This window comes from Pogonomyrmex barbatus, unplaced genomic scaffold (assembly GCF_055798465.1).
Source record: "Pogonomyrmex barbatus isolate J1 unplaced genomic scaffold, ASM5579846v1 scaffold10, whole genome shotgun sequence".
Taxonomy (NCBI): Eukaryota; Metazoa; Arthropoda; class Insecta; order Hymenoptera; family Formicidae; genus Pogonomyrmex; species Pogonomyrmex barbatus.
This window is the reverse complement of record NW_028297099.1, coordinates 7,831,569-7,847,864: the sequence shown is the minus strand read 5'-3', so window position 1 is coordinate 7,847,864 and position 16,296 is coordinate 7,831,569. Positions and strand designations below refer to the sequence as shown.

The window sequence follows — 16,296 nt, the reverse complement described above, 5'->3', positions numbered from 1 at the left end:
TTAGAGTAACAAATTAACATAAATAGCAATAAATTTTTTTTATAGATGTGAACTCGATTTGCGACGGTTGGCGTTCCAGCTTAATAGGGATATATTGTTTATGGAGCATTTAACAACCTTCATATATTAGATGTCCGCCTCGACACAAAAATCATAACAATTGAGGCTAATAATTAGATCCAACACTTGCATTACTTCCATGATACTCATAAACCCATTAAAATTGCAAACAGCAATATCTGATGTCATATCTATTGGTATTTTACCGCTTGAAAATGTTTTTGGTGCTACTCACTGTACGACAATTGATACGACATTGAAACTTTCATTATTATTTTGTGTAAAGTTCCCTAAGCAACTGCTTAATACGTTGTTATTTTTTAAATTTTTATAAATAGGCTTAATGATATTGAAAACTTTTCGTAGACAGCTTTTGCTCTCTACCACGAATATCATGAATCTTCGTTAATCAGGCAGTAATCATTGTGATCCTTCATCTGTAGAAATTTAATGATATAACATCGCCCATATTTTTTTTATTTATTTTCTTTATAGAATCATGATTTCGATGAATACTAAGGCCGTAATATATTGTTAACTTGTCTATTAATAAATAAATAAATAAATTTGACTTTAATTTATCTTCTACATCAATTTTTTTTTCCAAAGTGCAAAATCTGTCCTTGTTCAATAGACTTTTTCTTTTTCTCAATAGCTACTTTCTTTATGGATTTTTCACGAACAACTGCCGTAGAGACGGAAATAATTCGAATGAAACTATATCATAAGGAAGCAAATGAAAGATGAATATTAGAGGTAAAGAAAAACAAATATGAGAAGCAAGCAGGATATGAGCTGAGAGATCTTATTATGTTGACTTGTTATGTTATTAATGATGTATTATATTTATTATATAGTGATGACTTTTTAATTCTGAAGGGAATCAATAAATATATATATATATATATATATATAATATATATATAATATACATATATATATATATAGAATATATATAAAAATATATAATTAAAAAACTTTCTCGATTAGGTCCTAAACTAGAAGAGGATATTTAATCTGTTTTTTATCTGAGCATATTAAAAAGTTATTTTTTTATATTTATTTTTATTTTTTATTTATTATATATATAACAATCTACTTCTAATAAGTCGATATTTTGATCAAAGTACTTCTTTTTGTTTAAACTTTTTTGTAGCATCGACACAAGTGGTACTGACGGTACAACAGAAACCAGTATCAAGTGGTGCAACAGCAATAGCAGCAATAACGACAGTGACGACAGCAACAACAACAACAACTTCTGGTCTACAGGTTGGAGTAATTGGTGCTACAAATCAACAGCATCAACGACCCGTCAGCCTGTCAGCGTCTGGAAACATGTCACCTTCACAACCAGCGACCTCTCTTCATAGAGCATCCACTGCACCGGCAGGTGGTGCTCCATGTAATACTCGAATTACAGGCCCACAGCCAGTTGATGTAAGTAAGAGCACATGTAACTCTCTTTTCAATTAAATTTTTTTTTCATTTCCTATATTTTCTTATGATAAAAAATTGTGAATGAAACAATGGATACATAGGAACATGTACAAATATATATAGGATATAGAATATTTATTTCTTAGAAAAATATGAAAAATATATTATTTTCAGAGAATTAATTTTTTCTTATTCTTAAAAACTACAGAATTTTATCAAGGTTGAAAAAATTTGATAAAACAGAAGTATTAACTAAATTAAAAAGGAGATAATTATCGGAGATATTTCTCTGAATTAAAAAAAATTAAAAAGTTATCTTTTATATTTCTAAAATTGTAATTAAAAGAATGATAAATTATTTGAGTCTAGCTTGTTATTTTTATGGACTCTGCTTTTATTTTTTAGCTCGAGAAGAAACGGCAGTTGGAAACACAGAGGGTTCACACATTTCAGCTTATGTTGGAAAAAGAACAAAGTTACGTAGACAAATTACGAAGCGAGTTGGCAAAGGGTGGCACAAGTAGTGGCAACGTCAATATCACAGCTATACAAGGAGAGTTAGCAGGTGCAGAAAGAAGAGTGCGCACTTTGCAAGAACAACTTGCAGCGATTAGTTCCACTAATGAACAGGTCTGTCATATTTAATCTTTCTTTATATTTCTTTATGTTAATAATGGATTTGGCATAATGAAATTACATCATTAGTCGAAATTTTGTTTCTGTCTATATTTAAGTCTATATTTAAGAAAATAATAAATATAAAAATTTAAATATGTTAAAAAGGATATTTTAAAATTAAACAAAAAATTTATCTTTTTAAATTAAATATTTTTAATGAATATATTTACACACATGCTTATAAAAAAATTTTGTACTATTTGTTCAACATTTGAGCATACCTCTTATCTCTTTTAGTTAAATTAAATATTACGGAACAAGCTTCTAAAAATATTTTATTGAAATATATAATTATATATTGATTAATAGTTCTTTTTTATCATATCAATAAAATGTTTTCAAAAGATTAATTCTTCTGTTATTTTTAATGGATAGAGATAATGTGCGTTCAGATTTTGACAAATAGTGTATACAATATATATATTTTTTATCTGAAAGGATATACATGCATTTATTGATTAAAATTATTTAGAAGTTTATCTATTTTTTTTACATAAGATATAATAATACATAAAGTTGAAGAAATACATATACTATCTTAAAATAATATTAATAAATAGAAAGAAAAAGGTAAAAATTTTTAGGGATTTAATATTTACTAAAAAAAAAATAATGACACACACACACATAAGATGTAGCAACAGTAACCAATCATTTTCTACATTTGTCATTTTGAAAAAGAATGGAAAATTGATCGTCATATAAATTAGCTTGTTATTCTTTAGTATTATCACATCCTAATATATAAAAACCATAAAAAATCTTTACAATGATTTTGACGAAATTTTAATGAAATAATTAATTGGCAAATAAGCAAATTGGCAAATATTTTTCAAATTTTCTAATTAGGTTTTTCTATATTAAATGAATAATTTTATGTTAGTAATACTATTTTTTGATAAGTTAATCCGATTAAATTAATCGAAATTTGATTACAGTTACCTTTGATATAAATTGAGAAATTAATTTAATATTTGCACGCGCATATGCATGCAAGTGAACTATATCTTAATATAAATTTTTTTCTCTCTAAAAAAATAGTGTACATATTTAAGAAAAACTATTTGTTAGTATGGGAAATAATTTTTAAAAAATACATAGCCACATAAAATATTACAAGCTATTTTGTTGTAATCCAGGATAAGTGATAAAATTTTTTTGAGGGGATTTATTGAGATATTTTAGGATTTATTAAGATTTTTATATTATGAATGGGATATCATTGCATATTTTGAAGAGAGGTGAAAAAAAATTGAGAAAGAGAGCGAGATAGAGAAGGAAAAGTGGGAGAAGAGAGAAAGGGATTGGGGAAGAATGTGGAAAGAGAAAAAGAGGTGTCAGAGGAAGGAGAGGTAGAAAGGAGAAGGAAAAGAGAGAAGGACAGGAAGAGAGGGAGGAGACATGGAGAGAAAGAAAGAGCAGGAGAAAAAAGGAAAGAAAAAAAAGAGGGAAGTTAATTTCTTTTATATTTGAAACAAAATCTTATATTTTTGTCTACATTAATGGATGAAGGTTTTATACTTTATAAGAAACTTTTATAACAGATTTTTATAAAGCTGTATAGTTATATATAAAATACTTTTTTATAAAACTTTATTGATTTGTGTTAAGAGGATCAAAACTTTATTGACTTGTGTCCTAGAGGATCAATTTGATCCAATGTAATTCAATCTGAATTAGGCTGATAACAATCTTATAATGACTATTCTCCTTTGTTATCTTATATAATTTTAATAAATAGGTGCAAATTTTGAAACAAATAAAATTGTAAAAGGTATATGCATATATATCAACTAAGTATATTATAAAATAATATAAAATTAAATATAATAATAATTTTTTTATATATATAATTTATTATGTTTATAATATACAAAACTGCTTGTAATGCTCTTTCAGTTTATTATTTATATTTGTTATTGTTAAAATTAACTTCAAGCATGGCTAGCATAATTTTATATCAGAAATTGAAGGAATCTTTTTGTCTAGATAAAATAATAATTATTTAAGAGAAAACAACTTCATTTTAACTTTATTATGTTATTTTTAATATTATATTAATTAAAGTGTTTAAGAAATTTATCATTAATATTAAATAATTCTAATTGAAATTTTTACAAAATTTTACAAAATTTTTACAATTTTATTTTGTATTTTTTTAAAAACATGATATTTTTATTCTTAAAACTTATAAAAAATATGAGAAAGTAAGATATCTGTTCAATAGATCACATAAAAATATAAAATAATTCTTGAAATAATGATACACTGTTCAACTATCAGAAATCGTCAGATCAAGTTGTTTCTGATAGTTAATCAGTAATCTTTATTTCAAGAATTATTTTACCTTTTTACATAATCTATTGGACAGATATCTTATTTTCTAATATTTTTTACAAGTTTTAAGAATGAAAATATGTTTTTAAAAAAAAAGTTACAAAATAAAGTTATTTGGTGCAAGAAACTTTTTGAATGTCATTTTTTATTTCTAATATCATAATTCAATGTGGCTGCAACGATCCTTAATAACAACTATTTCTCAAAATAGGGATGACTATATAATAATTTACTTAAACAAATAAGGATGATTGTAATACAATCTACATCTTTCTTTGCTAATTGTAATTAATTTCTTGTTTTTTAAAACAAAAAATGATTTTTCATGTACACTTTAATAGCTGCTGTGTATCAAAAATATATTGGACGATATATAAGACAACTAAAAATGATTAGAATATAATGATAATCAATTTACTAATTATTAATTTTTCGATGTTTAAAATTACTTTTTATGAAAACAGAATTTTTATTTTACATTTGTGATTTTTGTATAGAATTTATTTCTTTTTCCATTTCTATTAAAGATAACAGGCTATCCTATATATCGATCGAACTATTGTGAGTGCACCAAAGCTTTTGCCTATTTTTGCTAACCCATGTATCTTATAGCTTTGCCTCTTTGGTAACAGCAACTTTTTGTTGTGTCTTACAGCTTTGCTCATTGGTAACAAACACCTTGTGTTCCTCGGGTTATTGTCCATCCTCAAATAACGGCAGTGGCGCAGACGTGCCGCCCCCACTGCCGTCGCGCAAATCCTTATCCATGCAAAGTCTTTCTCCACCGCCTTTGCCTCCTAGACCTTCACCTGCCACGCAAAACACAGTTCAACCGGAGTTGGATCGACATCTACTGATTCATTTAACGCCTTCAACCATCAATCAGAGTATTTCTAATTCTGTAAGTAACATAATTTCCAATATTGTCCAATATTGTTACATTTATATCTATTTTATATTTATTTTACGCTTATTAATAAACATATATATGTAATTGTCAAATTATAAATAAATCAGTAAATTCTTAAGAATTTAAGGATTTTATGTCAAAAATATTAATTTTATGGTATTTATTATCTAACATCAATCATCTAATATCTATATTATAATATAGCATAATCAACAATGGCATTCTATATCGATATCTTTAATCTTTGTGTGTTCATCCAAGTGACTACTCCATTGTATTTGTGTTTCGAAATTTAATAGATAGAGAAATAATAATGTTCTATCATAAACAATAATGTAGTCACTTTTTTGTTTTTACAAATTAATAATAAATATACCAATGGAGTCAGCCTTGATGATCTTGATTTTGACATTTATTATCAAGGTCCAAATCTTTCCATATATTATCAAGATCTTGAACAATATTCAAAAGATTTTAACCATCGTTCTCTATTTGTTAAAAATATATTAACAAAAAGATTTGAAAAATAATTAGTATAGTTTTACATAATTGATTTCAAATGATCTTGATATTAATTTTGACTCTTAAAAAAATCAAGAGCATTGATCTTTTCCATCGTTCGTTATTTGTTAAAAAAATTATTAATTATTAATAGAAGATAGGAAAAACAACAACATGTAAAACAATACAATATATGTACCTACACATAGTACATATCTGTTTTACTTATTATTAAACATTACAAGCACGCGCTGCGCGTTGTAATGTCTAGTAATAACAAATGTTTATCTTTTTTAACACAAGAAAATTAATATAATACTATTATATTACTATTACACTATATTTTTAACTTCTTGATATACAATTGTCAAAACGATCCTCGCTGTGAGATCAATACAATGACAGCTATTCACAAAGTTAGTGCAGCGAGAGAACCAATCAAGCGTCAACAATAAACTTCGAGAAAACTTCGAGAGATGCGAGTATGGATGTCATGCCTTTTTTTAGAAAGGATAACTCTGAGAGGGTTCTTCTCTCTTATGCCCATAGAGGGGGTTTTATTCTGAAAGAAATAATTTAACCCAACCTGTCTTACAATTGCAGTGGTACTAATTGAGCGTGAGGCAGAAAAATCAAACCGTAATTTCTCGTTAATAGTTGAGAAGTACATCGTCTCCAAATAATATTTATTATTTTTATACTAATACTACATTTTAATAAAAATTTCGGCAAAATCGGTGATCCGAAGGCCGGAAGCTTCCCTTGTAAGTATTCTTCTTTCATTCAGTTTTCCTCCTATCCTTTCTTGATTTCGATCTCATTTTTATCCCATCTCTTTTCTCTTCTTTTCCTATTCTTTACTTGACAAAGATAACTACTTTTTTTATTTAGAATATCTATTGTACTTTTTCTTGTTCTCTCTGCCTGCTAAGATTTTCATGACCTCATGATACACATTATTACATGCTATGATTATCCTCAACATTTTGTTATAATCGAAAATTGAACAACTCTTCCAAATATTCTTATGCTTTCTATTGTAGTTTCTGCACTTTTTTATTGCACTTCCTACGTGCTATTTCCGTGCATATTATACACTTATGGTGTATTCACTTCTATAGAAGTTCTTCAAGTGTCCAAAACGAAAACAATTGAAACATCGTTTTATTAGTTCTACATACAATCAAACTTTTAGATACACTATGTCCTTGTACATACTCTTTTCTTTAAATTTTTTGCCAGTTAGTAGTAATTATTATGTTATCCGTGTTATTCATCCATTAACTTTTGTTTCTTATTATCCCATCTCTTTCATTCCATTTCTTTATCCTTTCTATTTTCAATATATGTATATCCCTTTATATCTATCATAGCTTCTATCAATTCTTCTATTGATCTGTCTTTCTTGAATCTATTTTATAATTATTCTGTTGCACATAGTTTCTGTATTTCTCTCCTTTATATAAATTTCCTTTTTTTTCTGTTTTTTTTCTCCTTTATCCTTTTATGCAAATTTTCCAGAGCTCTGTTAGCCTCGGCACTGTCTTGAAAAATTACGTGACCTATATTGTGGCTCTTCTTTTCTTCTGAGAAGATATATTTTCCGAATTCATATTGATCTCTATAATGAGATCTTCTGTCATTGAATCTTCCATGCTGATTTGATTCGTTTCTTTTATACTTCGTATCTTTGTACATAGGGTACAAATTCTCCTTCCATTCGATTTTTCCTATCCATTTACCGATACTGTAGATATTCTTAAGCTCTTAAAATCTTATCTCACTTCATACAAACTAAGAAGATAACTTTCTAAAAAAGTTCAGCACCTCTCTATATACAAGTATATGCCCTGTAACAGTCCGAGACGAATTTATGTAGTAAAAGTTACATTAGATTTACCATATTTTGCGTACCATATTTTGCGTACCATATTTTCACCGTGTCATGTTTGTGAATGCAATCTTAATAAATGTGTCGGTTTACAATCCTATTTTATGTTTAAGAATCTCATTATGAAGAAAAATGAAAAATTTGATATCAAGAATTGACATTAATTTTTAATAATCAATAAGATCTTATATGATATTATAATGTGTAAATATGTGCATGCATGCGCGCGCGCGCGCGCGCGTGTGTGTGTGTGTGTGTGCGCGCATATGTACATATAATAAAAATTATTTGGAAAATATAAATTATTGTATATTTAAAATATTACTTTTATAAAGTAATTTATTCTAAATGTCTATCTTAAATAATGTTAAGTAATGTATATTATAAAAGAATGTTGTTTAATTTGTAAGCAATATTCTCTTATGATTTTATATCTAAAGGTACTTTCAAGATTTTAAAATTACTTTCAATTAAACCTCTCTCTCTTCTTTTTCTTTTAACTTGTTGCATAATTCTCGATGTAAAACATAACAGTTTACGAAGGCCATTTGTTATTAATATGAAAATGTTAAAGTAAAATAAGGAAGAAAATATTTTTCTATTTATACATAGTTATATTTTAATGATACATTTCAATATAAAAAATAAAATATTTTTTATAATTATTTTTCTATGAGTTTATTTTAATAAATATTTTATACTTTTATATGCGACAAAAAATAAAAAAATATATATATTAGTTACATATATAAATTATATAAATATACTTAGTATATATTTATATATATATATATATAATATATATATATATATATATAATATATATATATATATAATATATATATATATACTATAATTACATATTTTCTATTAAAAGTAGGAGTAATTTAAAAAAATTTTTTTTTTTATTCGTTTTTATGTCAATTCTCTTCGAAATCAAATGACTGTTTGAAATTTTTTTTTTCAAATACATTCTTGAATTATTTAAAATTATTATTTAAAATGTAATTATCGTCTATATAAAATTTTATTTTTCTATATATGTAGATATACAATATAAATGTACATATATATAACTTTTATATATATATATATATATATATATATAAAAAACGTATATATAACTTTTTTATTTAAAGATGTGATATTTATAATAATTTATAATGAATTACATTTCAGTTTTCCCAAGATACCAATTTGAGTGTTTTAAACACACTTAGTAAACATCAACGAACAAAGTCAAGTCCAGAGCAATTGGGAACAACAACAATATCTCCATCGGAAGCTAGCAGGCGTTTAATTGCTTCTGAATCAATGAATGATTTGCTACCTCCCGGACATGTTGGACATAATAATATTGATATCAATGAATTATCACATATTACACCACCAGGGACACCCCCGCCACCATATCCAGCTCCCATTTTAGGACAAGATATTTTTTCATCTACATTAAATGATGTAAATATTTTATCCTTTTTAAATCTATTCTGTTATCAACTGTCACTTACTATATTTAACATTATATTTTATTTATTAAAATTGTTTAGATCTTTTATTTTAATCATACTAGATTATAATATTAAATACAAAAAGTTATATAAATTTGTTTATGTCAAAATGAATTAGTTTTTGTATACAAATGTAATTTTTGTGCAATTGTAATAACTACAATAAAAGAAATTTTTAAAAATATAACATTAATAAATTTATTATTTCACATATATATGCATACATTGAACAAGCAAACAAATGTATCTTTTTTTATCATCAATATAATAAATCTTAAATAATTGATTTTATATATTATTTGTATAATAATTTAAAATGACAAATATAATTTTTTTTAATAGCAAGCGCTTATGACCGATGTTATTCCTGGATTGCCAACATTTCAACAGCCAATTATGTCAATGGAAGAAGATGATGTTAGCGATCAAGAAATTGTGAGTTATTATCAAGTCTGTATAAAACGCTTTTCAGAATCTTTGAATTATGATTTTGTGAGTTATTAATATTTTAGGGTCAATTAGAAGATCATGGACCTTTCCAATCTTTATCAAGACTATGGGGACATCATGCACATCTTGCTGTATTTATTAATTATGTATTATCTAATAGTGATCCTTCTAGTTTGGTACGTGTAATTATTCTTAACCTTTTATTAAATCTATTTATAGATTAGATTTTTGTTTTAAAATACGATTGCTTTTACAATAAAATAATTATGTAAAGTATTCACATTAATATAATATATATCTTTGTAGTTATTTTATTTAGTAACCGATTTATATAAGGAGGGAAATGCCAAAGAGATGAAAAAATGGGCATATGAAATTCATTCTAGTTTTCTAGTACCTGGTGCGGTAAGTAATCCAATACATGATAAGAATATTTTTATAAATTATATTTAATTTCTTGTTTTTTCTTGTAATTTATATTTTATATTTATATTATTATTATTATACTTATTATATATTTTTTATATTTCCACTTAATTAATATCTAATTATACTTATGAATTTCAATATAAATGTAAACACTTTACTATAAACACTTTTTATGAAAATGTTATTATAATAATTATATTTTTTATTTAGCCATTACGTTTGCATAATGTAGATGAGAATATCGCAAATGAAATTGATGATGTTCTTTTGAAAGAATCTGATAAAGAAGAAATTCTTAGAAAGGTATGTCTAAAAATAAAATAAAAGAGATTATATCATTGATATATGTAAAAATTAATATATGTAATATATGTCTAGAAATTTTTATTATGGGATATTGTAATAAAAATGTAAAATAAAAATTTCTATAGTTTTCTTAAAGAATAGTTCTTAATAGTTATAAATATTCATAATATTTCTGTTTCTCAAATTTAATGATTACAAATTTTTATTATTTCTCTATATAGATATTTTGGAAAGCACGTTCTAGAGCAAAAGAAGAATTAAATGAACAGCTAATGCATTTTCAACAGAAGAGAACCGCAGGATTGGCCACAATTTTTGGTCCGACAGATATATCGCTAGATGAAAGCATATCTGACAAAGCACGTGAGACAAAAATTATTGAGACGTATCTTCTACCGAAAATGGAACCTTATTTGTAAGATTTTATTTACAATTAAAAAAATTGTGTTAATGACGTTATTAAATTTGTTTATAAATATACTAATCAAAATGAAGCATATAATAATTTACAATTTTTTGCATATTATTCAGCAGTAAACTGCAGAATAAAAATTAAATTGTAATAATGTTATGTTTAAATGATATATTTAATAAAAGTTAAATATGTTTACAAATATAGTTAACATTAATATTTGATAGTATTATTTTTTACACTAATATTCTTTTACAATTTAAGTTAATGAAAACTAATTAATAATGATTAAGTGTGATTTATTAATATTTACAAAAAGAGTTTACACATATATATATATATATATATATATATATATATGTATATATACATACGTGAAAAATTTTATACTATTTAATAACTGTTATGATTCAATTTTTACGTAAGAAGATAAGATTTATTGAATTAAACAAAATTTTTTCTTTTTTTTTTGTTTTTATCTAGAAAACTGTAGATTGTTTTAATTTATAAATGTTTTATGATTGTTTAACATGGGATACAGCTAATACTTCAAGAATATTATTGTATTCAATATATAAAAATAAAATATAAAAAACATTTTACTATGTTTAACTATAATATAACATAGATAAATTTTGGGAAATTTTAGGGAGGATGTAGAAAAAGAACATGTGGATTTACGACTTTTCACGACGGCAGCTGGTCTAGCTACGATACTGATAAAAATTTTTCAATTACGACCAGTATGGGCCGATCGAGTGCCAACCTTTGTCGCAAAAGATAAATCCAACATCAAAGCACGGCTACTTACTGGAAAAACGCGTAAAATGACAATTAGAGGGCATCATTTTGTAGCACATCAATACTTCACGATAACTTATTGCAATCATTGTCAACTTATTATTGGTGGTATAGGTCCTCAAGGATATTTATGCAGTGGTACGTTAAATTTATTATAAACTTTATCTGAGATAAAGTTCTCTTTATCTTTCTATATAAGTTATTTATTCTATATAGATATACAAGACTTCTATATAAAAGTCATGCATCTCTTTGTATTTACATAGCTATACTACCATATGTCTATTCGTCAATCATTAAATCATCAATATAATGTGATTTTAATAATACAAAATATAAAAATATAAAATAATATATTTTTATTAATTGATTTCAGATTGTTCCCTCAGTGTACATCGACAATGTGTTCGTGTTGTGGAAGAAAATTGCCCAGGTCCTTTAGTGCGAAAAGAAAGAACCAATGATAGGATAAGTAAATTGATGGAACGCATTCGACCAGAGAGAAAATTTCCATCATCTCATCATCACCTTCAGAATCATACATCGCATTGTAAGTTTATCTTTTAATATTTAAGGGAAATTATCTTTAATTATAAAGCAATAAATTCTAATATTTTAAGCAATAAATTCGAATATTTAAATAAAAGCTAAAAATTATATCAAAAAATTATAAAAATTAATATAAATATATATTTTATTCAATTATTATGTTTTCAATTATCAGAAAATGAATATTTTTTAAGTTTATCTTCTTTAGGTTATGAAATAAGAGAGAAAGTGGTCACTTATACAGGAACATCCTATATACTCAACTACCTGAAGTATTTTTTATATTTTGTATGTCTATTTCTTCAAAAATTTAGGAATATTTAAATATAATTAAGTATAATCAAATTATAGATTGTCATTTTTTTATGCATAGGAATTAAATTTTTTAGATTAATGATAATGGAATTATTTTATCTATATTGACATTAATTAATGTATTATTTTATTCTATATTGCAGTTGATAGAATTAAAAAAAGTGAAGAAGATTCTGGTGCATTAACGGATGGCGAAAATGGTAAGTCTCTCTTGTTTTGTTTTCTTTTATTTCTTTTACTTCTTATCTTAATGAAAGATCCATGAAAACTTGTGAAATATGCGTTCGGAGTTGAAATATATCGGAGGCATCGTTAATCATGTATCCGATTAATTTGGTAGATGATTGACAAAGATCAAAATCATGACGAAATAAAAATGCGGAATATTTTGTGCGTGTGTGTGTGTGTGTGTGTGTGTGTATGTGTGTGTATGTGTGTGTAATATAATACTTTAAGTTATAATGCAAACTATTAAAATCATTATTTTATAATAAATACAATATTTATTATACATAATTACAAATAAATTTTGAATTCAATTTTATATTGATATTTCCAGGAGAACAACGTGCGAGCAATTTAGCCGGAAATACTCGTAACAGTTGTGAGAGAATGCGAATTTCCAGTTTAGGAGGAACTAATGATGCTGACAATATGGATAATCCCTCGTCCCGAGAAGATATTTCCGAAATGTATGTACTTATAAATAACGTTACATATATTTATTCGTATATATATATATATATATATATATTTATTCGTATAATATCGTTCAATGGATTGAAACAGTACATTTGTACATTTATACTTTTAAAAAATTTTTTTTGGAAGAGAGGAGATAGTTGATATATTTGATTATCAATTTATTAACATTATTTATTAAACAGAAAAACTTAATTATTGCTTTGAGTTTGCTATGCTGCAAGTCATTTTAAAATAATGGCACATGGTTAGCGATAAGTATTTATCTTAAATTTATATATAAACTTAAAGATAAAAAAATATTATTAGACACATAAAATTCTTTACAAAGAGGATTTGTACTTTTTTTTAAAATTATGCTTAAAATTATTGACTAATTTTTTATGTATACTGCTTAATTTTGGATTCTGTAAGTTGAAATAATTATATATAGCTAAAATGTTATATGTTAATATTTCTACAATATTGTTGGGTTGTTCTATATTTTCTGAAATATAAAGAAAATAATATAAAGCAAATAATATTCTTACAGTTTCTTAGAACAGTGTAAACCGAGGCTATTCTGTTTAAAACTATAATAAAAGAAAGATACAGCAATGATGACTTACATAAACATATCTGTGTTCTTCGTAATATTGATATTGATTATATATAAGAAGGCATCTAACTTGCACACCTCAAAAAACTTGTAAATCTTAAGTTGTATGAAAAATTGTTATATACAAAAGTTGCAATACTTCGAAGTCCATAGTACATAAATTTTTTTATAAGTGGAGGTATTTAAAAAATTTCAAGATCAACTTTGTTTTTTTTAAATGGAAACCCCCATTTTTTATTACATATTTTTGAGCTGACCTCGAGAGCTCTTCAAAACACCATAATAAAGTCTTTTTTTAGCAAATTCTTTCTGAATTATGAGGCTTGACTTTGATACGCAATTTGACATAAAGTATAAAATTTCTCGAAACTATTTATTTTTTGACAACTATATTTTAATATTTTTATATTAAGGCAGAATAATGAGATAAATCAATTAGTATAAAGAAAATATATAGTTGTTTTTCAAAAAAGATATGTCGTTGCATATTGCAAATCTCCATTTTTTTTTAAACATGTAATAGATAGCTGGGACGATTACTGACAGAGGATATAAAATGAGAGAGAAAGGTAGAGAATCTCGGTTAAAGAAATGTCCATTTAATGTTATATCTGACAACAACGACGACATGGACATTACTTAAAAATTTATCTATTTAGACTTTGGATATCTCTATTCATAGAATAGTACGCGAAGAAAAATTAAAAATCTTTTTATTATATAATTTAAACTTCAGCTATTGATTGAGACTAGTTAGAAATTAATTCAGTTCAGTCGTTGCTGAGATACAAAAATATAGATCAAGTTCGTTTCGAGCTTTTGAGTATATATAGCCGGGCATACCTCACCGTAGTTCTGACTTTGCTACGCGTGAACTTGGCAACGAGACATCATCCGTGCTTCTTGGATTTTTTGGATTTTTCAAGCTTAGAAGCATAATTGAATAAGACGGTTGGTTATTATAAGAAGAATATTGCTGTAGATTCAAATTTTGGTATTGGGGGATGTCAAAAATATATGTATAAGTTATATGAGAAATTTCAAACTTGATTTCCTTACGAGTGCTTAAAGGTTGACTGACTTTATTATTAGTAAGGATACAACATTATCACATATCAAGCTATACAAGATCCAAAAGAAAATCTCTAATATTCTCCTTGTAAGCAAAAAAATGTAAGAAAAAAAGAAAGGAAATCATGTGAAATGTTAATAAGAAGATTATTTTTAGTATCTTATGTAAAACTTACGGCACTTACATACAATATATATGTTGTTTTTTCAAGTTTTTATTATGTTCCATATGATATAAATATTATATTTTTATAAATTTTATATTTTTTATTGTACGATAAATATGGAGACATTATTTGAATATTTGAAAATATTTTTAATATATTATTCTTTATATATTAAATCTAAATTTATTTAGTTCATAACATTTTTAATTGATTTTAATAGATTAATTAAAATTAATATAGAAGAATTAATATGCAGTATTAAGTTTCTTATCATAAATTACTACAAATTTTGCAGTTTTTTATATGCTATTTTTTATGTACTAATCGGTAAAAAATTGGAAGAAAATGTATGTGCTAACATTAAATGTAAACTTTTGTTTTAAATTTTATGTAATTTTTAATTAATATATTTAATTTCTCTTGCAATTTTCTTAAGTTTTAGCATTATATATATTTGAATTATTGGATTTCTAAATTATTTTTTAATATAATATTGATTAATAACATTTATTGTTTTATTATGTCCGATTTCTTTGCATTGTGAACATTAATTTACGCTTTATTAATTACAATTACTTAGGGTCCAGCAAAATATTACCAGTAAGCCAAAGACGTCAAACATCAACAGGTCTGAAAGTTACAAGGAGCGGATACATCATAAGGTAATTAATCTCATTGTTTATAAATAGATATCAAGCTTTATTATATAACATTATAGTGATTATTTTATATCTTTATATAAATACTTAAAAAATTAAATTTTATATAAAATTTCTATCTTGTCAAAAAAGCCGTGCTTTTAATTATATAAAATTTTAATTATATAAATAATTATATATTAGTTATGAATATCTTTCAGTCGCCTCTATATATTATATTATTTCTATTATATTAATTTCCTTTTACTTCACATTGCGTAAGTTAAAAAAACGATTGAAAGAAAGATGATACTTTGCGTATTCGTATTGTTTTGTTAATAATGCATTCAATGCAATATTATTTTTATTTCGCGCATATATCATGATAGAAATATAATAAGAATTAAACATATACAGAACAAAATGTACGGAGGTAAGAATACGAAATTTTTACATGCTGTATGCATGCAATCTTGATGATTAAGAAAGAAAATTTAGAAAACTTTAGAATTAGATATATTTTTATATGT

General features: G+C 25.0%; 1 protein-coding gene across 3 annotated transcripts in view; it reads left to right on the top strand.

Annotated features, from left to right (window-relative positions):
• Positions 1–16,296, top strand: part of RhoGEF2 (Rho guanine nucleotide exchange factor 2) — a 42,780-nt gene that overhangs the window by 8,342 nt on the left and 18,142 nt on the right. For all 3 annotated transcript variants that reach the window (XM_089070733.1, XM_089070732.1, XM_089070734.1), the window contains 14 exons: positions 1,217–1,500; positions 1,906–2,130; positions 5,171–5,416; positions 8,997–9,278; positions 9,671–9,763; positions 9,841–9,954; positions 10,085–10,183; positions 10,418–10,510; positions 10,735–10,928; positions 11,575–11,864; positions 12,103–12,276; positions 12,734–12,790; positions 13,150–13,282; positions 15,709–15,790. In XM_089070733.1, the coding sequence (XP_088926859.1) occupies positions 1,217–1,500; positions 1,906–2,130; positions 5,171–5,416; positions 8,997–9,278; positions 9,671–9,763; positions 9,841–9,954; positions 10,085–10,183; positions 10,418–10,510; positions 10,735–10,928; positions 11,575–11,864; positions 12,103–12,276; positions 12,734–12,790; positions 13,150–13,282; positions 15,709–15,790 (2,366 nt within the window). The remainder of the gene's footprint in view (positions 1–1,216; positions 1,501–1,905; positions 2,131–5,170; positions 5,417–8,996; positions 9,279–9,670; positions 9,764–9,840; positions 9,955–10,084; positions 10,184–10,417; positions 10,511–10,734; positions 10,929–11,574; positions 11,865–12,102; positions 12,277–12,733; positions 12,791–13,149; positions 13,283–15,708; positions 15,791–16,296) is intronic.